Source organism: Erpetoichthys calabaricus, chromosome 11, assembly GCF_900747795.2.
Source record: "Erpetoichthys calabaricus chromosome 11, fErpCal1.3, whole genome shotgun sequence".
Taxonomy (NCBI): domain Eukaryota; kingdom Metazoa; phylum Chordata; class Cladistia; order Polypteriformes; family Polypteridae; genus Erpetoichthys; species Erpetoichthys calabaricus.
The window spans coordinates 37762591-37787501 of NC_041404.2; the positions used below are offsets into that span (position 1 = coordinate 37762591).

General features: G+C 38.1%; 1 protein-coding gene across 7 annotated transcripts in view; it reads right to left on the reverse strand.

Annotated features, from left to right (window-relative positions):
- Positions 1 to 1546: 1546 nt before the first annotated feature.
- fam13b (family with sequence similarity 13 member B) overlaps positions 1547 to 24911 on the reverse strand; it is a 128937-nt gene continuing 105572 nt past the window's right edge. For 6 of the 7 annotated variants that reach the window (XM_028812962.2, XM_028812963.2, XM_028812965.2 and 3 more), the window contains 11 exons: positions 22203 to 22268; positions 16068 to 16275; positions 15572 to 15710; positions 14019 to 14100; positions 11504 to 11727; positions 11222 to 11305; positions 10438 to 10533; positions 10256 to 10339; positions 6661 to 6845; positions 6133 to 6234; positions 1547 to 5157 (listed from right to left, as the gene is read on the reverse strand). In XM_028812962.2, the coding sequence (XP_028668795.1) occupies positions 5034 to 5157; positions 6133 to 6234; positions 6661 to 6845; positions 10256 to 10339; positions 10438 to 10533; positions 11222 to 11305; positions 11504 to 11727; positions 14019 to 14100; positions 15572 to 15710; positions 16068 to 16275; positions 22203 to 22268 (1394 nt within the window). In that variant the 3' untranslated portion in view covers positions 1547 to 5033. The remainder of the gene's footprint in view (positions 5158 to 6132; positions 6235 to 6660; positions 6846 to 10255; positions 10340 to 10437; positions 10534 to 11221; positions 11306 to 11503; positions 11728 to 14018; positions 14101 to 15571; positions 15711 to 16067; positions 16276 to 22202; positions 22269 to 24911) is intronic. The other variant, XM_028812966.2, reaches the window with a different exon arrangement.

Here is a 24911-nt window from a genome sequence, read left to right on the forward strand (position 1 = left end):
ACAGCAACAGCGCGGTTATTTTTTGTAGCGGGATCAGCCGCTCTCCTGTACACAGACACAGCAGTCAGGCAGGGTGGTGGCCAACTAGGACTGTGCCCTGCGCCTTTATAATGTTCCTTGTATCACCCCGACGGCAGGCACTTACAGCATGTCCGCGATCTTTTTGGATTTGCTTTTACGGCGAACTGCTACAGCGCTGGGAGACTGCGATTGCTTCGGGACGCTCTTCTGCGTGTCGTCCCATTGGGTGGAATCCAACAAGAGTTTAGAAACTCACTCACACCAGCCATGATTCTTTTCAAAGGTAAAGTGCAGGTTAATTTGTTTTATGTATTTTTAGTTTATATTTTGTATTAATCATTTTTATATGAATAGTTTTGGGTTGTGGAACGAATCATCTCAGTTTCCATTATTTCTTATGGGGAAATTCACTTTGATATACGAGTGCTTTGGACTGCGAGCATGAGGTTCCACTGTACATGCGATAACTAACAGAACAGCTACTTTGTTTTTAATATTTGGAAAATAAAACATTGTTTTCTAATGGGACAGGTCTACAAAAAATATTTTTTGTTTGCTACTGGGAACGTCCGACCAACTCTTTATTAAGTTTTTTACACTGATTTCGTATGTGAAATTGGAATTAAGCTAGCACGTCAGGTTTTTGAGATGCACATCATTGACATTGTGACACTTTTGAATATCAATATATCAACACGATATCTGGAGTTTGAACTCTGTCCCACCAAAACTGTTTTGATGTGTTTATTCTGAAAACAAACCAGAACACGATACCAGCAGGTTCTCCACAAGCTCAGCATAACTCTCTGCTCTGTGACTGCCAAGCAAATTCTGGACAACCTGCACGAATGCTTCCCATGCTGCTGATTCAGTTGGCTTCAGTTCCCTTTTGAACTCATCAACAAGTACCAGTTCATGGATATCAGGACCAACACAAACACCTTCCTTAGTTTTGGCTTCACTTTTTTTGAGACCAAATTTATTTCTTAAATGCATTGCCATTTCTGTCCATTGTCTTGACAAAATTTTCAATGTAATGGTGAATCTAATGAACAAAATGTCCTGAAATGCAATGTTATGTTAAGGAAACAGTAAAACCGGCTACCTACTGCAGCGTCAAGTCGGAGTTGTGTTGTTATGCTTAAGAGTCATATAAGACTTGGTAATCAGTAACAAATATTTTTTCCACTAATTAAAAATGAATCATTTTTTTAAATAAAATTAATCATGATAAGGTACATGCTGTTAGTAGTGTGTAGAATTACTGGTATTTATCAAAATGGTTATCCATCTTTACTGTCCAGTCACCCTAGTTGTCCAAGACCTGGAACAGCATAACTAAAAAATGGGACGTGCTGCTGGACGAAAACGGTTTTCAGATTTGCAGTCAGCAAGTGAAGTTTGTTAAAGAACAGGTGAAAGAATCCCAGTAGCAAAATGCTTGTTGACCAGTGTAGCTGAACATAATTGTTGGAAAATGCAACGCCCAAAACAACATCTCGTTAATAACAAAACTCAAGAGTGATTGATGTTTTTTGTCATTTATTGTGAAAGAACAATTTGAAAAGTATAATCAGGAAAAGCAAAACTGTAAATGTCATTAAACCGTATGTCCATGCTGCAGCAATACACTTACAACAACACTCTTATAAGGAGCTCTACTAGGAGCTGTACAACAGGTGGCACACTTTAAAGTCGCCCATACCCATGCAGTCTATTAGGTTGCAGTGTTTCTAGTCACAGTTGGTAGCCAGCAGTTTTGGCATTGGGGGGGTGCTTGGCTGGTAGAAGCAATAATATAAAACACTCGTGGTGCTCAATACAACAAGCTGCTGTTTTGTGGGGAAAAGGAGAATATGACTGACTTTTAAAGTAGGTACCCTACATACAAACCCAGCTGGCACATTGAGACATCTCTTGCACTGTTTCTTGCCAGCTTCTCCCATCATGCCACTCATACAAAGTCTCCACATTACATTTAAAAAAAGAAGACAAAAAAGTGCTTGTGTGTGCATTTCAAGAGAAGCCGGGTCTGTGAAGAAGCCTGTTCTTAATACAGAAGTGATAAGAAAAGTGCTGTCATGGACAAGACGTCTCAAAAGCTCACTGCCAAAGTCAGGACAGGACAGTTAAGAGTACCAAGTGGTAGGAGGGACGTTTGTTTTGGACATTTTAGGGAGCTTTTGTCAACAACAGAACCACATGATTTGTATCTGCAAAGTCTCAATGTCATCTGGAGCCCAATTCCTCCATAATGGTCTCAAATCAAGTGTTGAGGGTTTCCAGCGCCTGTCCTGGCAGCTCTGGGCACAAAGCAGGAAACTGCTCTGGACAGGTTGCCAGGCCAGTGCAGCGCCAACTCACCTAACCAGGGTGTCTCAGCATCAGGCATGCGAGTTGAACTGCAAAGGCCTCATCTGTGGGGTTGTGTTAGTGTTAAAACAGCATCTTCTTGAATGAGCACATTTACATTGTCACATTCATTTTTTGTCCATGTTCTGCTTCTGTTATGGATTATGAGGAACACGTGATGTTAATATTCTACCAGTAAATGACAGTGGGATTTCTCATGTACAGATTCATAGCTGCAGATATGTGTGTGTGTTTGTAACTGGCATTCCTATTTATTCCTTCTATTTTGCCCGTTTGGCTTCACATACTGTGCAGCTTATCTTGCTTTAATTTTTTAAATGCACATCAATACACATGCATCCAGAAAAAAATAAAAAACAAAAGGCCAATGCAGCACAGCATTCTGTGACCACATTAAGTGCATGCAGGTCTGTTCACAAAGGAAGATAAAAGAGCACCAGGAACGTGACAAGAGACGTAAAACAAACTGCTCCACTTCAGCATCACGTTCAGATTCAAGGAACAGAAATAAAGATGAACACAGTTCATAAATTAGACATTGTTCAAAGATTTCGTTTAGGTGGCCAAGCAGCTGAGTAAGAAAGCACGCTGTAGAATAAGCAGCTCCTGTCCTGTTTTAGAAGGGGCACCAAAAGCTTTGAGCTGACATGATTTGGTTTTAAGTGTTTGCAAACGCTGTGGCAGATTAGAAATGAAATGCTCAGAGAAGTCACTGACAGACTAGCGTTAAGGAAATAAAACACAGTAACCATCTGGGGAGTTTCTAACTCTAAATGTACTTCAAAGGTGGTCTCTAGTACCCTCATTCTACAAGTTTCTTCAGCCTCCTGTGCTCTGCATTTCTGGGTCCAGAAATCACAATTCAGGATTTGTTTGCCACGGTGAGCTGGAATGAATTAAACTCTCCAGAGCACACGGACGTCTTGTGTTCCAACACCAACCCCAAGGGCTATGTGAAAACGAACAAATTCCTAATACAATAAATTGCGTAAGGCGAAATAAAGAACTTTCAAAACAGTCGGCAGCTTGGCCTGAAGAAGATCGGCTTTCTCTCATCTTTTCCAAGTTATCTGCTTTCAGAGCATTTCAAGACAGAATTGCCAATACCTACACCTCACGCAAATTATAAGTCCAGCACATTTATAATCAGGACTTGGCAAAGGAAATAAAAAGAATAAATCAAGTATTCTAATGGCAGGAGGTCAGGAAAAGACAAGCCAGAAGTGTGCAATCTTCACTTTCTACCTTCTGCAAAGTATTCTAACAAAGACTAGCGGGCTCGGCCTCTCCCTCTCCTTTTTTCTCAGATCTATCCCAGTAACACTGGATGGAGATGACTTCACTACCACTGCCAGGCATCCAAGGATGATTTCTTTAATTTTGTTACATTCATAGAATTCTTTTAGAACAATAATAGCATCTAAAGCTTATATGTCACGTGCCTAGTACGCTAGGAAATGCTCAACTTTCCAGGCCAAAAAAAAAAAAAAAAAAAAAAGGTGAAAACTTGGTGTAGAGATGTTCATGCGTGTTAGATGTCACAACTCTCGCCTTTTCAGCTTGGATGTAAATCTCTTCTAGTGCCTTTCCACCAGAGTCCGGGGTTGTCTGGGTGAGGTACATCTCTGCTCACAGGACTTGGCAGAAGACAAACGGGCCTGTACCCCTGGACTACATTTAAAACCTTGAAACTGAGTCCTCACTCCAAGGTGAGCCGCTCCACAATCACGTGTCACAAAAAGATATTCTGTCAAGTCCACATAAACAACGTTAACCTTTTAACCCTTCACTCTCCTCGAAAAATGTCAAAGTTTAACAATAACTACAACTTTAAAAAGGTACACATATTTAAAAAGCTGGAAATTAACATTGAGAAAAAAGTCAAGTTTCCGTCAGTCATCTTGAAAATGAATTGCGTTCAGATTTCCCAATCTGCGTCCCACACTGCGACACTTCTTAAAAAACAAAAATTGTGCAAACTGTTTGAGCTTTTCACAAAGCAAACTAAAATGAACTACGTTAAAAATGCAAGTATGGTTAGCCAAGCTTTTTAAAATCCTGACCATTTTTACATCACCAATTTGAAATGGCCTAGAATCTTTTTTCTTCATACTTTCCGTCTTGTGCGCATATAATACATTTATATGTATAAAAATGAGTTTATAATACAAGCAGTAAATGTCAACAGTAGTTCCAAGTGCCTTTGCTTTCCAGAAACAATAAAGGCCATGCCAGTCAAGATTCAAAATCTTATCAGTCCTAATAAAATGTTTTACAGCTTGAACTTGAAAATTCTGCATCTTTAAATATGTTAAAAAATGAAAATCAAAAGAATAGCAAAAGAGATCCTTAAAGACTCGGACACTTACATGACGGGTTGCAAAAAAAAAAAAAAAAAAAGTTTTCCGATTGATCGGTCATCGTGTCTAAATGAGTGAAAGTGAAAATTTATTTAAAAAAAACAAAAAACTCAAACACTACACACCAGCAGACTTGTCTAAATGCTAGGACTCAACATCCTGGATTTTTCCCCCCAAGATAAAGATGGCATGGGGTGCCAGTTTGGCGATGTCCAGAACTTAAAAAGAAAAACGTGCACAGAGGCACTTGGGATTGTCCAGGAGTTGAACTTTGTGAGTTTAAATGGATTTCGAAGAATCCTGCTTACTGATCAGGACTTCTAGTAGTCGTAGTTTGGCTTTGATCCTTTTGTACTCCTTGTACTCTTCCATCATTGGAATGCGATCTTCTTTTTGTACATTCCTAGTAAAACAGAAAGAGACAACAACAGTCGTCACATAGTGTCCTACCTGGTGACAAGGAATATTAAAAAGTTATAACACTAATCAGGACCTGGAGTGATAAACTTTTTATTCAATTTTAATTAATTGATTTAGTATTCTTTTTAAAATTGCCATTAGTTTTCAGAGTATTATTTGTAAATATTATTGTCCTTTTCAAACCTACTTGTCCCAGCAAGCACTGGGCACTAAGAAGGAACAGCCCAGAATAATTCTGTTTCGGTTCGCTGTTGGGCTCCAACAGGAGATACGCAGCTAACTACGGCACACCAAGCAGACTCCCTCGAAGTACAAGACCTGCATTTATTTGGGTTTTTCTACATTGTGGTATGTTTTCAATCAATACGACTTAATTTTGAGTTACTAAAATAAATTTATGAGAGTGACTTGTAGCAACACTCTAATTTCAGAGTTATGTTTTGCAGCTACAACAATGAGTAGGTGTGTTCACAATGACAAGGAGTTTTAATGTTGGGTTAAGGGGTGTAACGTAAGCACAAAGCACATGGTCGCCGACTCGTACATTATACTGAGCTACCATATCAAAAAGGTCAGGCCTTGCCTTTAGTAATATCTCACGCACTTTCAATATTTTGGTCTTATTTTAAATCTTGCACGATTCTTTCCCTTTACAAGAAAGAAATAAATTCAATATTTTCCTCCTGTGATCTATAGGGGGGCATATCAGAGCCCCAAACCCCAGACACAACTCTCCAAACATAGTACCCCCCCCCAAACAACAACAAGGTTGCCCACCAAACTATACTTCCCATTTAGTCCTGTGGGAACATACTGTGTGTATGGGGAACACACAAGGCTACAAGAGGAAGTTTTCCTTTGCCCTTCTGCTATAATAATGGCCTCCTGGTCAGGAAAAGTACCAAGAGCCATCCCAGCATCCTCCTTTTACACTACCAAATTACTGAGGTGCGCTTACCTGCCATTCTGCTGATAAAAGTTGTCCTCAAATTCCCGAATGATTTTCCTTAATTTCTTTTTATCAGCTTTCGCCTTCCATAGCTGTTCCAAGAGGTCTGGCCTAGAAAACATTTCCTTAAGGTCACGAAACACATTTTTTTTCCCCCAAGAATTCCAACTCAAGCACTTGCCTTGCTTTGTTCTTGCCTTCTTTAGGCAAGTGCATCAAATAAACATTGCTGTGGGAAACCTTTATGTTCTCTTGATCTACTGTTTGATCTTCTGCCAGAGTTCAGATATATGGTGGACAGATAAATTATTGATATTTTGGTGAAGTCCTGCCCTTATGAATTGCATTTTGTCTTACAAACTGCTTGCACAAGACCGTGTAAGAAAAAAAACTGAATTATACAAAATGGAAGATTAAAACAATCTGCAAATATTCATGTCACATGCTCTTATAAGATGGGTAAAATCTGCTCTAAAACACTCCGTGCACTGTACTACATGAATATTTTCAGTTTTAGTCACAAGTCAGTTTACTTACATGGATGTTTCACTGGTGTTGGACAAATGTAAATCAAGAGGTAGTTTTCCTGACCGCTGTTCTGGTGGCTGGTCTATCTTCTTGCTTTCTAATTGTACTTTTAAAGAGCCAGGATAAATAGCTGGGTCCAGCATCACCATAATTGATGGACTTTCACTAAGCTCTTGCTCTTCCTCTTCTTCCTCCTAGTTTAGTGTGGGGGTGTGGAGAGAAAACAAAAAAAATTGTTGAATGCAATTTACATAAACGCCGAGCAAAGGCATGTTCAAGTAGAAAAGTTTTTAAAGGACAGTATGAGTAACTGTCACACGATTGTTTTAATCCATCTTTATACTGCAAACTGAAGTGAGGCAATGTACTTCAAAATCACCTATTCACGGTCTGAAATGGCTCAATTCAATCTTTACTGTGTGTATATTTCATATTATGACAGTATATGTGGACAGTGCCAAGTCAATAAAAAGTAAGTCTCAAAAGGTGCGCCATACTTATTATACTCTCAGATCTACTCCATGGGCAGATGGCAGACCAACTTGCTGTTAGGTAGATCTAATTAGATGCAGTGGTCACCTCCTACCAGTTTTAAAAATGAAAGATTTTTATACAGATGTTGTCTAAAGGCGGCACGGTGGCGCAGTGGTAGCGCTGCTGCCTCACAGTTAGGAGACCCGGGTTCGCTTCCCGGGTCCTCCCTGCGTGGAGTTTGCATGTTCTCCCCGTGTCTGCGTGGGTTTCCTCCGGGCGCTCCGGTTTCCTCCCACAGTCCAAAGACATGCAGGTTAGGTGGATTGGCAATTCTAAATTGGCCCTAGTGTGTGCTTGGTGTGTGGGTGTGTTTGTGTGTGTCCTGCGGTGGATTGTTTCCTGCCTTGTGCCCTGTGTTGGCTGGGATTGGTTCCAGCGGACCCCCGTGACCCTGTGTTCGGATTCAGCGGGTTGGAAAATGGATGGATGGATGTTGTCTAAATGACTAGCAAAAATGCAAGGTTGGCACCCAAGATTTTTGTTATTTAGTCTTTCTAATTGTGCCATATTTTATTGCATCACATGACAAAAACTCTTATCAAAGAGAAATGCCACAGACCTTTCATAATTTAAAATGAAAATGACTCTGGTCCATAAGCATTCACGCCTTTGCTGTAACACATTTAAAGCAGCTCCGGGTAACCAGTTGACGTCATACATCATAACCACTTGAACCCATGGAGCAGGTCTAGTAAGTGGGTTAAAGACACATTGGCTCAGTAGTAAAAAAAGAACTGAAAACTTGTTTTGTTAAAGTCAAAGAGGTGGAGACCACCTATCTGCATAAAGTTCTTGTTGCAAATAATGCATTTCATTTTACTACATGTGTTTATATGAAAAATACTATCACTGAAAACCAACAAGCTAGGTTTACATTTCAAAGTGCTGGATGTCAGGCCGTCATTCACAATAACCCTTTGGTTTAGTATAAGTTGTCACCAAGGTCAGACCAAGATCTCAGTGGTGAACTTCAATTAGGAATACCGAGGTTGAGCATCACCTGATTGTTGAATAAATCCAAAGGAGTAACAAAGGGCTAAATGGAAACTTATGTTGGGGGCACCATTTCTTAACTCTGTGCTCGATATAATATTTTTAAGTTTCTAAGGGTGGATATTACAATAATGAATTATCCAAAAATGTACTTGTGGAAGTTGAAGAGTGATGAATCAAATACACACAAATGTTAATGAGTGCTCTAACTGACAAGCTACCACTGCAGCAGCGTGAAGTGTGTGCTAAGAGTGAAAGGGAAACTGCTCAGCTGACATCTCCGGAGACCAAACTCCAGCTGAGTAACCGAAAAGATCAAAATAAAACTGCTGTTATCAGGAGAAAGACTGGCAAAATATAAACTTGGATGGATGCAGTCGCTGCAGCCGCACTGATCTTAAACAATGAAAGGAGATTCTGTGACGGGCTGGGGGCTGTGGCCAGACGGGGTCGCTGCTTATGAAAGGCAGTGGAGTGGGACAAGAAGCAACTAGCATTAGTTACAAAACTGTATGGAACTCTCAGACACGTCATAGTTTGGTTCTCCACGGCTGTAACAATGAAGCTGAAATAGGAGTCTGGAGGCTGCAAAAGTGCCTGATTTTAATAAAATCAACAAATAATCTTACATACAAAAAGGGCTGTGCTGTCAATTCTGTGCCCTGTCTCTGTGTATGGTACTCATTACAATATTTTAAAGCAATCTTATTATGGTACAACACAAATATCATACACATAAATAAAAGTGAAGGAAACTGCAGTGCCCTTAAAGGCTTGAAGAATGAGGTGGACTGCTGAACACAGTGGTCATGCGGTGGCACAGACTGGCAAGCCCTGGTCTTACCTGAGGTAACAGTAAACAGGGTTGCATTTTACACTTGTAAGAAGTACATAACAGACTAACATATCCCCACATTTTAAACTTTACTTTGCTCAGAATTATAATTGACAGAAACTGTTTTAGATAATATATGCAGATACTCCAGGATATTAGACTGATTAATGATAACAACTGTCCAGAAAATTTGGTGTGCCAAGTCAAAAGTTGGCAATGAATTTCTTTAACACAAAAACGGTCTTCTTTTATTTAAGCAATGTTTTCAATTTGTATACATCTTCTTTATGAAACTAGTGTGCTATGAATGAATGATTTCTTGATTTTAATCAAATAAAAAATAATATTCAAAGACACTGACATTTTGAACTTGATTTTCATAAACTGTTCATATGATTGTTTGCACTTGCCAGGATACTGTAGGATTGTCAGATTTACATTACAGATGACTCTGCCAAGTGGGAAAAAAGTCTAGTTTGTCATTGCATTATCATACTTCTTGTAAATTTGTGAAGATGATGATTTTTGAAGGCAAAATGCTAGTTTTGTGCTTAATTTTTATTCTTTTGTGTTTTTTTTTTATTCTTTGTGATATTCTGCCGCATTTAAGGCTCTACTTGAAATATATTTTCTTTTAGAGGACAGTTATAGGTGCATTTTACAATCAATAACTTCTTATTAAAATAAAAAACAGTCAGTTTAGTCTGTACAAGTGAGATAGAACGGGCCTCTCCATTGCAGTTTCCAAGTTGCAGTTAATCACAAAACACACGGAGGATGACCCCACACTGAAGAGCACAGACTTTCAAGACTTATCAGAATTTAATGCATTGAAATTTAAAAAGGTGCTGTTATGAAGAAACTGCAGTTCACTAAACACCTCTAAAGTAATTCTTTTTTATATACCACAGATCAGAGTAAACTTTCAGCTAAAGGCAATTCAACTTCAAATCAATGTGGATTTGCATTACTGCAGGTAAACAAGGAACTAGTGAGAGGAGTCCATTCTGTCCAAAACTACACAGACCACATCACTCAATCTTTTGGAAAACATTTTCTGAGCGGTCTGGAAAGAGTGCGGTCAAACTCCTTTTTAAGGCAAGAAGTTTGTTTGATGGGTTATAGGTGTGTTTCTTGCTCTGACAAGGTAAACAACTCATAAGGTAGTTCTATCTGTCTGACTGTCATACAACGGTGATAAAATGCTCGCTGACTCATCTTACCACACGGTTTCAATCCTACCTTGATTTCGTCACAAAAGTGAGCAGTTTCCCCTTCAATGATTGGCTGCAACATATGACCACGTCTCTTGGTTGACGGTGAACCCTGGATACAATGAAATAAAAAAGAAACACAAATTTGCCAAAAACAATAATCACCAGGTCTATATAAGAAATTACAAATGAAGTGGAAGGGTGACTTACAATAATGGGTGTGATACTGACACGGGTCAACATCTGTTTCACAAGACGATATCTATCATACAAGGGCTTTACAATTAGTCGTTCATCTCTAGTAACCTGTGAAAGAAGAAAAAAGTCTGTCATAAGAGACTACTTCATTCAAACACAATGATAGTTAGTTGACAAAAAAAATAACAGGAAAATGTGAAAAGCAAGATACTAGTACAACACTGCTGTATTTTAGATTCAACCCACCACCAAAATAAAATAGCATTTTATTATTCTAAGTTCTCATATGAAGCTGGGATGTAAATGTATGGGAACTACTTCAACAAACTGTTCTCGTTAGTCTTCTAATCCACCACACTGCTAAAATTATCCACATGCTAAACAAACATAAAGATAAATACTCAAATAGCTCCCTTTCTTAATCACTATTTGAACTTGTTTTCTGTAATACTTGATTTCCTTTGAGCACCGCCGGTTACTGTTTGTTGGGCATTTTCACAGTCAAACTGTACATGAATGATTTTTGAGCATGAAACATTAACTGACAATACAACTAAAAGCTTAAAGAGTGCAACATACATGGAATCAGTGGCAGTGATTTTAGAGCAATCATATACTTGTAAATTACAAGACATTCTGCATATTGGGACACACGGAAATTAAATATTTGAAAAATGGGCAGCCATTCAGTCTGGAAGGATAAAACACAGCTATTGGAATTTCATGATTTTTTTTTCTTTCCTGAACATAATTGAATTTAAAATCTATTGACAGAAATGAAGAAAGAAGGCAGTACCGGCCGACCGTGAATACTCTCATAGTACAGTAGGTTCTTCTGCAGTGTCGTCTTCTCGTACGACAGGTGTTCTTTTGTCATTTTCTGTGTTTAGGGAAAGTCAGGGAAAATAAATACATTTTAACTGAGTGATTAAGTTACTATTAATGGTGTAATAGCTCAATTAATTAACAGAATAAAATAATAAAAGCCTGTTATTAAAATGTTTATTTATGACCATGCAGTTTAAACAACATTCTGTTTAATGATCTGTAGGAAACTGTCAACATTCTCTGTCCTCACCTTAATATCCTCAGGCCATTTGGCCTCTTCCCGTTTGTCCTTCAGTCTACACAGGATGAGCTCCACAGTGGCCTCGCGGGTTGGTTTCTGACTTTTCCCATCTTCTTCAGTTAACACTTCCAGGTCCTTTTGATCAAGGGTAGAACCAAAGCTTTTTGGCAAAGTCTTGCTCCTGGGGCGTGCCTGTGGTGCAAGTTCCCCATTAGATAACTTCTGTTTGGTGTCTGGCCAGGAAAAGAGAAACAGAACAATATTTATGAATTCCTAACACATATCAGTTGTTCATGCCTTCTCAAAAACAGGTTTTATAGTCTGTTTATACTGTAGTACACTATCATTAAAACTTTATGTTTAAAGTACTGCTGCTAGTGTTCTGAGCTGGACCAAATGTAATTGCTACATTGTCCAACAACTGTCTAGGCCACAGAGATTTCATGTCCATTTCAAAGCTGTTTGGAATTTCTGGGACAATACCTGGTGGCATTCTGTCCCTGCATCTGTGGAGTAAGACTCGAGAGTGTATCTTGTGTCCTGGCCATTTCAAGTTTTTTATTTTTTTATGGTTAGATTATCAATGTGCAGCCAAGATGTAAAGGGTATTCAGCTTGGAAAACTACGGGGTAGAGCTCTGATGTTTGCAGATGATGATGTTCTCATCAGTCTCTGATCTCTGGTATGCACTGGAAAGGCTCGCAATTGAATGTGATGTGGCCAAGATGAGAATAAGCACCTCCAAATTTGAAATTAAAAGATCCCTTCTGGAAAAGTGTGGAATCTTCTCTGTAGGTGGGGCGAGCATCTGTCCTAACAGGATGAGTTCCAGTACCTCAGGGTGTTGTTCATGAGCAAAGGAGGAGGTGGCTGAGAAACTAAGCAACAAATTAGTTGAGCAAGAAGGAGGAGCTAAATCTGCAGACAACACTGTTTATTTACCAGCCAGTCTACATCCCCATCCTCATCAATGGCCACAAATGTAAGAGTGGAGACTGAAAGAATAAGTCATGGGTACAAGCTTCCAAACTGAATCTAGATTGACAGGAGACAGCTTAGATAGTTTGGGCATGTAGCTAGAATATGAAGGTGTATTAGGTGTGTTCTAGGAGAACATCTGTGACAACATGCTGGAGGGAATGACATCTCGGGATTTTCTTGGAAGTATCTAGATTTTTAGTATTTCTCAGGAGGGACTGAAGAAAGTTGCTGGGTATGGAGAGGCCTGGTTAGCCCAGCATAGCTAGTTGCTACCACAACTCTCTCTAGGAAAAGCAGAACAAGTTAATGTATGAATTGTATTATAGTTTGTTTGCACTCAGTGTATTTTTTATTTTGTATTACCATTTCAGTACTAACCAGGCTGGGAATGGAGCACAGGGTTTTGGAACTTTGATGCATCTTAGCTAACGATTACTGTGCTATAATGCCAAGACTCCAAAAATATCTTTCTAAACAAGAACATAAAAATGTTATATTGCCAATATTTAGATGAGAATTAGGAAAAACAAAAGTTTGTTTTTGATAGAAGAGTGCCATTAAGTTAATGCATATGTTAACTGACTTATATGTTAAAATGAAACCTCTAAAGTCAATGTGAAATTGTACTAACAGAAAGTGCAAATGCCCCATGACAAAATAAATGTAATTTCTGAATACAATCCTTGCTTTCTCATAATGTGCGAAACTAAAATACACTTCCATAATTTGTGCTAAACACAGGGCAACTTAACTCAAAACTTAACCAAAATGCATCTGGGTCAAGACCCTAACTGTGATCATCAAACACCTTGCAGGGGCAATTGTTTTGTTAATGGCCCAGAATTTACTGGAATTAATTCTCTTCTTCTGTATCAGAAAGTTTTGAGATCACAATAATCCGTAAGCCTCCATCAGACCTGGCTGGGGTAACACCCAGTGGGACATAAGTGCTTAACAATGTATCGCAATAACTTGTGCTGCATTGCTGGAGTCTTATCTTGCTCAGCCAGAAAAAAAAAAAAAAAAACACTAACCGCCCACCATAACACGATTGGGATAAATGTCCTATTTTTACTTACAAAAAAAAAATAAAAAAAATGAAATTTGCAAAGAACAGTTAAAAAGTTAATTAAGAATCTCAAAGACGTGTATTAATGTAACCCTCAACCAGCTTAGCATGTTGAATATTTGAGCAGCAATGTGGTATACACAAGATGCAAACCTTTGAACAAAGCTGAGGCAGAATAAATGACTTTGACAGTGATACACCACAAGCCTTAAAAGATGAATATTTGAAAAAATATTTAAATTAAAAGGGTTGTAGACTTAACAAACCAAGACCTAGAACACGTCGCTAGCTTTAATTTTATAAAGAGATCATGCTTTATTGTTTAAAGTAGTATTAAACTCAGCTTAGAAAATTAAAGAATTCACTAGCATCCCTAGTTCTGCTGCTATACATAAAAAGGTGTAATCCATGCATCTTCCAAACAAAGCTACCACAAAATACCTAGGAAAATATATGACTTAAGAGAATGATTACCTTTGATTTGTTTACGTAACTTTGTGAGCTCTGTCATCCACTTCAACACCTTTGGGTTAGCTGCCTTATCACTGTGTGAAGGCTACAAGGCAAGAAGATTTACAAGTACTTGCTTAGCAGACAGTTTTATCCAAACAGACTTAAAAAAAGAGGTCAACATAATTGAATAACCATTGGTTTGGGGGACTGTTTAAGAAGAAGCGTAACAGGACACAGGTACAAAACTGACCATCATAAGTGAAGAGCTCAGAACAAAATACAAGCCAGTTACAAAAACCTAACAGCTAATAGCACTTAGACAGAAATTCACCAGAGTCTTCAAATGCTTCTTAAGCACATTGACCTTTGGATGGATGTGAGCTGCCCGCTCCACAAGCTAGAAGCTACACATGAAGAGTCTGGATTGAGGTTTGATGCCACACAAAGGTGGCATCATCAGATACCTTTCCTCAGCAGACTCGAGTGGTTGAGAAAGAGCATAGGGCCTCACAAGTGTTGCCTCACAAGACCCAGTGACTACTCTGTAAGTAAGCAACAAGGATTTGAACTTAATACGTGCCACTATAGGGAGCCAATGTAGTGATCTGAATAATGTAGCAACATTAAATATATTTAATATATTTGACTATACTGTTGTAGCGGATGCCACATGTGCTTTATTCCAGGGGCAGTTTGCTGCCTCTTTGTGTGCATTTCAGGAAAGAAGAATACTGTAAATACACCTTTAAGGGGGAGGTCATAACTCGGTCAGGGCGGTTAAAAACCGGAAAAGAAGGGGAGAAAGAGAGACATCTTGTGGTGGAGCAAAGAGAAGAGACGAGGTAGCGCCAAGAAAAAATATCTGCTGGAACAAGTTCTTTTTTTTGAAGACTCAGCGACACAAGGGAGACGCGTCTCTGAAGACGGACCTTTTTTTTTTCTTCCTTTGATTTCGCTGGAATACTTGGACTGGTAGGATTGAACTTTTTTGTTACCGGCTCGACGGCCGGCGTATTCCCGTATGGTTTCTCTTTGCCCTGCACAATAAGGACAGTAATTCCGTTTGGTCGAACTGGTTTCTATGATTTATGAACATTGCGCGTTTAAACCAGAAAGGAGGGGGGTTTGATTGTTATGTATTTGCTTGTTTGTTTTTTTTCATGTAAGATAATATATGTGTTATTCTTTTGCTTCTTCTTTGTGTTGTAATATGATTTGTTGTTAATGCTAAGTTGGGACTGGTGGTGGGGAAATCAATAAAAGGACGAGCGTTGGTCACGTTGCCCGATAGATTTTACATATTGAACTGCTTTACATTAGCAGTTTTCTAATCGTGCTTATCCCGGGGTTTAGTTGTTTCTCCCAGGGCAGCGGTACACTGTATATAAATAGATTCTTACATATACATTGCAGTTGACAATGGAAGCAGTTTCTGTATAGAAATTAGTTTATAGCTTTCTGGTTAGCTTATGAGGCCTGTAACACAATATATACAAACACGTCAGTGTCAACGTATGTATCATTATAGATGCATTATCATGTTAATTAAAGTAGCAGTGAAAACCTAAACTCACTTTATAGTTATGGTCTTTCTCAAACTGTTCCTCAAACTGTTTGATCTTCTTTTTGAGGCTCTGAACTTTCTTAGAAACCTGAACAGGAACAGCATCTCCCCTTCCTTCTTCTTTGGAACTGAACGAGGCTCGACGAGGTCTGGAAACAGACAAAAGAGGTCATGTGTGAGACTATCAGCCAGAATACCTGTTATAAATGTAACATTAACTCTGATGTTAAATATATCAAAACCGATGCCTTAATACATTGCTAAGTTTTTGAGTGTGGTCATTTTAGTCAGAATCAAAAATAAATTAACTGTATTTCAATTTTATAAAGAACAGAAGTATTTGATGTACTTGTCCAGTGTCTTATTTTGATTTGTGCAGGTGTTCAAACTTAAGTATGAGAGAACATTCCAGTGTACGCTGCTTCCACCATGAATCAGAAGAAAACATGATTTGCATACAATTCCTAACAAATGTAAAGGAGGAATAAAAAAATAATACTACGTACCTGCCAAGTGGTGGTGATTTCACAGGAAAGTTTGTATCCTGATCCTGGAGAAAACGCTGACTGTGTCCAAATTCAAGGAATCTGCGTGCAAGAAGGGGATGGCTATCATCTTCTAAAGGATGGTGAACAATGCGTCCAGCCAGCGGAGAGAGCTGAGCCTCTCCAGACTCTGTGTCCTCCTGCCAGGACTTGAATGCAGGCACTGGGTCTGTAGCAAAATAAAGGATATGGCCTCTATTATAAATGCATTATTCTCACAATTAAAGAAATCAGTTCATACACAAAAATTGTACTACAAAGCCTAGATGAAGAAAAAGTACATTTAGAAAATACAGAATTATCACAGCTGAATGCTGAAAGTTAATGGCTAAAACTACAATGAAGAGTTTTCAGCAGAGTAGCACCCACGTGAATCAGTGGACTTAATGAGAAATGATTGTTGAGGTGCTGCCAACTACCTACTGCAATTATAATGTAAATCTGTACACTGCCAATGTAAGCATAAATGAATATTGCACATTAACAGCTCTGCTGGAAAACAGTGCAATGCATTTTGGTGGATAACTTGATTCCGTGTCATTTTAAATTATACAAAAACTGTACACTAAAATCAAATAACTAATGATGATGGCATCTTTTTATTTTTCATGCCAAAAATGGGGAGAATTGCAATGTATAAAGTATAAATTTGCAGAACAATTAAGATAGGCTCTGGACATATACAACTCTAAAACAGTAAGAAGGTTCAGATAATGCATGGATACAACTGGTTAAATGTGTAATATTTAATTGGTAACACATTTAACTGAGTATTAGAATAATTATCAATTAATATCCATGTCATTTTCTTGAATCATTTTTCACGTTTTTGTTTTTGGCTACATTTAAATACACAGATTTTCCATATTATTTGCCAATGTGTGTTTATAATCCTTTTAAATTTTAATTAGCTTTTTAGGCACCATATAGCCTAAATATTCTTCTGTACTTTTGAATTTGAAGGTTATTTTGGTGTATTTAGTCACAGAAAATTATATCATGAGCTCAGTTGGAAAAATAGTTGTCTGAAACTTTACTTTATACTTCACAATAGCACATGCTCATACACAAACTTTTAATATAACTGAAGCACTGAAAGGTTAAATAAAATTTTCTGTCATACCACAGAGGTTTACCATGAACAGCCAGTCACATACTGTATACTTCAAGTAATCTTAATAAAGATTTTTTTTAAATTTAATTCTTTTACCTCATACTGTGATAAGCATATAAATGTTTGTTTTTTGTGTGTGTACATGTGGATGTACCCCTTACTGTTCGAATTACTCACGTACACACATAAAAATTAAGACTTATGCTAACCTTTTTGGCTGTGCTGCACAATATATCACTTTAATACATTTTAAATCAAGAAGCAAAAAAAGTATCCTCTTTAATAAAATCCCTGTGTGCATCCAGGTGTCCGTGTGTGTGTGTGTCTTTTGGTGAAGTGCGCATGCGTGGGGCACGGTGCGATGCGCGCTATTACTGTCAGAGAAAGTTACAGGCGTTTGAAGGAAATACAAACCAGTATTACTGCGAGAGGAAATTAAAGGTACATAATACAGTGACGCATATTACAGCCACATACAAGCCAGTATTACAGTCAGAGGAGATTAAAGGCATATTACCGACGCGCACTCCTGTATTACCGCCAGAGAAAATTAAAGGTATATTATGGACGTACAAGCCAGTGGACGCACAAGACAGTATTACTGTCACAGAAAATTAAAGACACACAATACACGGCGGCAGCCCACGAAAAACGGTCAGCTCAGCAAGTAAACATCAACAAAAGAAAGGCTGAAAGAAAGAAAAATATGACCAACAAAAAGAATGAGGTCAAAGTCCCTTGCCATTTAATATAGACTGTTCCTACTAATGTTTATGCACTACTGTTCTAGCGGGCTAAATGACTAGTGTAGGTATAACTACATGCAAAGCTTTATGGCAAAGACTGGGGAGCTACTATTGGAAGAAACAAGCTGAAGCTTTCATATTGTTTGTAAGGGCCAATGCCACAAGAATGTCAGTTATCTGAATGTTTACAATTTTTAATGTATTTGCTCTTATATAGGATCTTCAAAAAGAATATGATCAGTAATAATTACAGCGGCTGAATAATCACTGTTATTGTGTGCGATTAATACATTTCAAATTTTAGGGGTAACATTTTTTAATGCAACCCCTAAATGTGTTCATTTAATGTGGATAAATTGGACCGGGTTCCACACGTTAAGAAGCACCATTAAATGAATTGAAGTCTATTAGTAGCAGGTCACCTGTGCTTGATCATGTTCTATGTTACTTCTTGATAAAGGTGTTCAACCACACACACACAAGTTGCCACTCAGCCCTCTGTGGTGTTGCGGGTCCACAGCTCCCATCAGGAAGGCCAGTTTTAAATAAATAATCACCACACTCGCGGCTTAGCGAGGGGACATGGTGGTTGTGTGGCTGAAGCGGTTCCCGGGGTGATTTGTGATGTGGGTGTTTCTCACCTAAGTGCACAGGTGAGAAACCGTCCGCATCCGTAATTGTTCCCGGGGCTGCTGATTTGCCACAGCTGCCATGTCCTCTTCATAAATAGAAGCGCGAGGCGGCTAAGGGGAGAAGAGTAAAAGAAAAAGAGCCGGAGGTTGCAGGAAGCAGTATGGAGAGAGAACTGGTGTGAGTGAGCGTGTGCTTGCAGGCAGGCAGGCAGCTGGACAGTAAGCCCTAGCAGGGGTGTTTGGCCGACACTTGGTGGGGCAGAAGGAAGCAGTCGCTCCAGCTGAGCGAACAAGGAGCTGGAGTGACCGGGGATGAAGGACGGCTGGCCTAGTAAGGCCAAGATGGCAGCAGGAGTCGTGGAGTCTTGGGAAGGTGAGACTCAGCGTGAGCGACCTGGCCATTGAGGAACCCAAGTCTCAGTCCGGTAAGGGAGCTGTACGGAGCCAGGGAACAGAAGGCAACCGGACAGTAGTAAGGTCAGCTGCAGGAGGGGCGACTCCACTGTTGAGAAGCCCATATGGGAGAAGCAGGGGAGCCGCCAGATAAAGGGTCTGCTTCCAGCATTGTTTTAACCTCGTTTTAAAGGATTGTTGTTTTTCTATTTATTGGATTTATTAACCTCCACTCTACACCTATTTTATGGATTTATTTATTGAAGATAATAAAAGCACTTTGCACTATGACACCGTCCCCTTGCTCCATTTGTTATGCCTCACTGCCAAGCTCATCTGTGACGTTACAGACGGTGCAGGTTTCAAGGGCTCCTCGAACGCAAGATGGGAGCATGGAGCGAACCCGCATCGTCACACCGTCACGATATGGGATCGTTCTGTATTTTTGTTTCATATTTACTAACTCTTTGAAATACAGACAACAGCACGAGAATGATTAAAATCAAAGCAGTTATACAAGTGGAGTGAATGGGTTTTATTTTTACGTCATGCCAAGATTGCAGACAATCGAGCAAAGCGCACGGAGTGAGACTGCATGTTAGCGTCATCCTTGCCATTTTGCTGCTTTCACACATTTGACCATTAAACAAAAAAAAAATATGTCACATTGTGCAGTATGGTGGAACATCCAGAAAATGCCGTAATGTCTATTAATGCAAGTCTGCCAGTGAAATGTAAGAGTCTGTTGAGGTACAGGTCTGAAAGTTAGTGGGTCAGCCCTGTCCCTAGAGATGTATGTTTGCCGTGGACCTTTTTTGGGTGCCCATAGAGGGATATTTGACCCGAAACAGCACAGTACAGGTGCTACCCATGTCTGAGCAGCTACAGAGCATATGACGCAGAGTGGAATCTCTTGATTCCTTATATCTCAGTCAGACTTCCCCAAAGTATAGTTAATTGTATGTTACCTCCTGTAGCCTACTTCAATAAATAGGCAATAATCAGTGTAAATCGATCATGCTAATATTTCCATTTATTTCAGCTGAAGATGATAGTCAGACTTGTTTTATAATTCATAAATGATACATTATATGGCAGTGTTCAAATTAAAACATCTAAATAAATAAACCAATCAGATGCATACTTAAGAATTTTTTTCAGTCAAATTTTTGCTATTTAAAATCTAAATTCAATATACATTTTTAATCCAATTAACAACTTCTTCTCTCCTGGTGACAGCAGCAAAGTTGACTTGTGTGTATCACACAGTTAAGCATAACCTGAGCTCTAACAGTGCTGATTTTGCACAAAAGCTGAACCAGGATTTGATGTTTGCTTTATAATATTTGTTTGTGTGATTGTTAGTGTTTTTGGAATGTTGTCTTGTAACATAGCGCTTCAATCCATATGTATTGGTTTCCCCAAACATTATAGCAAACCCCATGGGGTTTGTGTGTACGTTGGGGTATTTGGTGGTCGTTGGGCATTGTTTCTGTTATACAAAACTGTTCATTAAACTGGAATACTTGAGTATGCACAGAGAAGTGATTATTAAAACGGTTTTGAATCAAAATTAATAACAGAATCATTTCTGGCTTATAGAAAAATATTAATATGCTTGAAAGTAATTGCGATAAATTGAGAATAATATGCAGTTAATTTCAATTAAACTTTTTAATCACACCATGACTTCCGATTAAATTTTTCTTTAAATCAAACAGCATCCTAAAAATACTTTTGGGTGAAATATTCCTTTCCGATCATTCAGCAGAAAGCCTTGAAGTTCATTCCTAATATATTGGGCCTATACACCCTTTTTTAAACATTACTCACAACATAGTCTAAATGGTGCTGTGTCCATGCGTTTTTCTGTAACAGTGTGCAGCAACTATTTTAATTGTTCATTATAACAATTGGTATTCTTTATATTAAAAATATAAGGTAAAAGGCGTCCACTAGAACCAGTTTATTGTGCTTAAACCATCCTGTAGACATGTCTGAACATAATTTGTTCTGTAAAAACTAAAACCAATCTTTCTTTGGCCAAGAATACGAAAGCTATATTTCACATCTATAGGTCCTGCGGAATTCTGAATTACTTATATTGGTTGAAACTAGTGAGTAAGATGGGTGTTTTCTGCAGCACATAAAGTTTAAGCCATACCTCAACAAGTGGTGTTATGCTCAAATAACGTGGATAACATGAGTGAATTGGTACCAGCAGTTTTACTGAGATTAACTCTGAAAGCATCTCAAGTGTATTCATATGACCAAGTGCTTAAAAAAACAAAAAACCCCACTAATTTATGTGGAAGGGATACAATACCAACAACTTTACTTTTATTTAAGATAGACGGATAGACACACAGAACTTTATTTGTCTCAAGGGGTAAATTCAGCTAGCTTTTAAAAATTTTAAATAGTGGGAAAATAAAGTCCTATTATTTGTGTGATGATAGTTTATCCTTCTTTGTGTACCAGACTGACACATACAGTTATGTATCTCTTTCATGTGTTTTATTTTTTGAAGAGATGAATGGACTTGAAACAAAAATCCTCATCACTTTATATGTCATAAGAACATAATCAGAACTGCTCAAAGATCTAATCATCTCTGTCCGTGAATATAAGAAACTGCCTGGACAGAAAATCGATAAAAGCCAGCCTTTTTTAATCGAGGATACAGACATCTAGACACACAGAAATTATTTTTTTTTTTTTGGAACAACATAACAAAATGTTCCTTTTGTAATTTAAAAAATAAAAACAGAACTGCTTACTGTCTCTACTGAAATTCCTGATACATGTTTTTATTCGATATTATAGTCTGTGCATATACAGTAAATACATAGCAAATGTACATACTGTTTTCTATCAAATGTGAATAAATGTTCATATGTTTATTTTACAGTTCAGTCTTTATTTTTGTAAGGTGATTTAGTGAAAGAAACACATATCCATTCACATTACTATAAATATACTATTCAAAGCTTTACTTCTTTACTTTCTAAAATGCAGCACCCACACAACATAGCACATAAAACAGGAGAAGCACAAGACAGAATTCAGATATCCACTGGGCACTATGGGAAACCAAAACCAGACACAAACAGAGAATTTGGTGAGATGGTTCTACAACACGCAGTAATTAATAATACAAAAATGGGGGAACGTTTTATTGAGGTGTGGGTGGATGGCAGAGTGTACTTACCTTCCCCATCCTTCTGCAGGTGCATTGATTTGAAGTCAATGAGGGGGAAAGTGATTGAACATGGTGCTGACAGAACGGGAGAAAAATGGTAGAAAATACTGCAGTGAGCAGACATCACAATCAAAAGAAACTCAACATTTACTGAAAACAAAGGCAGAACAGAGCTGGGACAAAAAAGCTGCTGGGTCTTTTTCACCACAGTGAGAATGGGAAAAGTTAGACATTGGCAAAATGAAAAGCAATTAGCTATAAAGTAACTAAATACAGCAGTTTATAAAGGTCACTTTAAGTTTATTTAATTATAAATTATATATAACCTTTTGGATCAGACTAAATTCCAAAATGTACTAAACCTTTGTAAACACAACAAAAACAGAATAATGATAACAATAAAGCCACCTCTTCCTAGTACCACTGCTGATACGACTTTACCTTTCTAATATGTTAAAAAACAAATGTCATATTAGTGTAACAGAAAAATAAACAGCATGCATTGCATTATTTTTTCTTCATGTTATTCAAATTTGTTATGACAGAAAGCATAAATTTCATCAACATATCAAAGATGTACCTAAACTGTTACTATGAAATTCTACTAAAACAATAAATCGCTGCTTTTGTAAAGCACCTTGAAATAAACTTTGATATGGAAAACACTACACAGAACAAAACGTGGTGGATCGAGGTCTGTTTTTATTCATTTTTTTAGTCAATAAGTATAATAAATTCTGAATGGTTTTTAGTATTCAACACTGAGAATTCCAAATTCAAATTGCTGGATTACTTTATAATCAAAAATAATTATTGTTATCTCTGAAATTAGAGAGATAAGTCCTTTCAAATAAGCTTACAATCAGGAAACATACAATGCAATGCTTACTCTACAAGCAAACTGTTGAATTTGCTTTTACACACTTTGGATAAATAAAGAACATTTAAAAAAAGTTTTAAAAGAAAGCTAACTGACAGAAGTCAAGGAGACAACTACTCTGACAGTGGCAATTGTCCATTAAATTGGACAGGTGATTTTATATAAATGCCATTAAACATTAATAATGTGTAAAACATGGGATAAGGACAAAACTGGAAATGTGCATACGGCCAGAAAAATTCAGATGTATAAAAGTGCGTAAGCAAAGTTTCATACACCTTCCTTTTATTAATCTCAAAGAATTTGAATGAACATTCACGCACCTACAGCCACACCCCAACTCCTCCCTGAATTTCACATATTTCAATATGCAAATCAATATAAATAGCCCCTTCCATTCAGTGTTTTGTTAAAAGACAATGCAAAACACATGGAAAAAAAGAAGAATTTCAGCAAATGTGAAGAGGAGGCAAGGAAAAACATTATTTGTTGGCTCAAGCAGTGGTATAACAAACAAAAGAAAATTGATGGAATAACAGAGATGCCGAGACACATGAAAGTTCAAATTCAAAAAGTCGCACAGTGCCCAAAATAAAAAAAAAAAAATTGTCAGATATCAAGTCACAGCCCACTGTCTGTTTATTCCATTACAGACAATATTACAAAAGCTGACCCACATGCTGAGGTCACGATGATGGTGCTGCCTTTGGCTCTGTCTGCACATAAACCTCTGACTCAGAAACCGCTGGGCAACCATCTGGCCGTGTGCTGATGGACACTGTTCTGGAGTTACAAAATGCAATAGTGGATTAACTATGGAATATAAGGGCTGTACTACAGTATGTGATACTCAGCACAAGTTAAAAAATAAATGCTGCATCTGATTGCCTGTTTTTACATTCGGCTACTTACATTCAAATTAATTTGTAATGCACTCAGATATGGCAGATCATTTGGTGGTTCAGGGTCAGGTTCATCATATCGCATTTCTTCAGGTATAGGCAAGCCATGAATGTGTGCCATATTATGCAGCACGCCACATGTTTGCACAATGCAACACACTTACTGTGCACAATAGAGCAGCACATTAATAGAGTGGACATGCTTTCAATTTAGATAAGCAAATTCATTCTCTGAAGGTGCCTTTGTAGTGTTGTGTCGGTGACAAGTGCCACAACAGATAGATGCTCTGGACTTTACATGGCTCTTTGAGGTGACTCACTATCCTTAACACTAGAATTACCAGAGCCTACGAAAAAACTCGTAGATCTGTCCCACCTTAAATCGCTTTTTAAATCCGTTCTCCGCCATTGTCTTTTGTCTTCTAAATGTGCAGATAAAGACAAGCTGCAAACAGCTGACTATTCCATCCCCCCACCGACTTAGAACGTGCACAAACTTCTCCCAGCTCATCCCTTGATTGATTATCTGGGAGTGAAGTGGAGTTTTAGAGTGGAAATAACAGATCTTTATTTGAAACGCACGCATTTCATGTGTGTTCTGTTTCTACAGTAATCTGTGTAAACATATTTTTAAAACAGAAACATTTTTCATATTCTAGCAGTAAATGACAAAATGTAGGCATAAACTATATAATGTATGAAGCCTGAAGTCCAAATATCAATGAAACACTTTCATGAAAGGTACAAATATAACAGGACAAGTGCGCTTTTATTCAAAAATATAACTACAGAAAAAAAAAAGCCGCCTTAGTGTGCGACACTGACACTCATTTACTACGACGGCCCCTTGGCGCAACAGTATCAGTTGCTAACTGGGAACCAAAAGGTCACGAGTTCGATCCTGCACGACTCTCTTTTGAGAAGTGAACTGCTCTT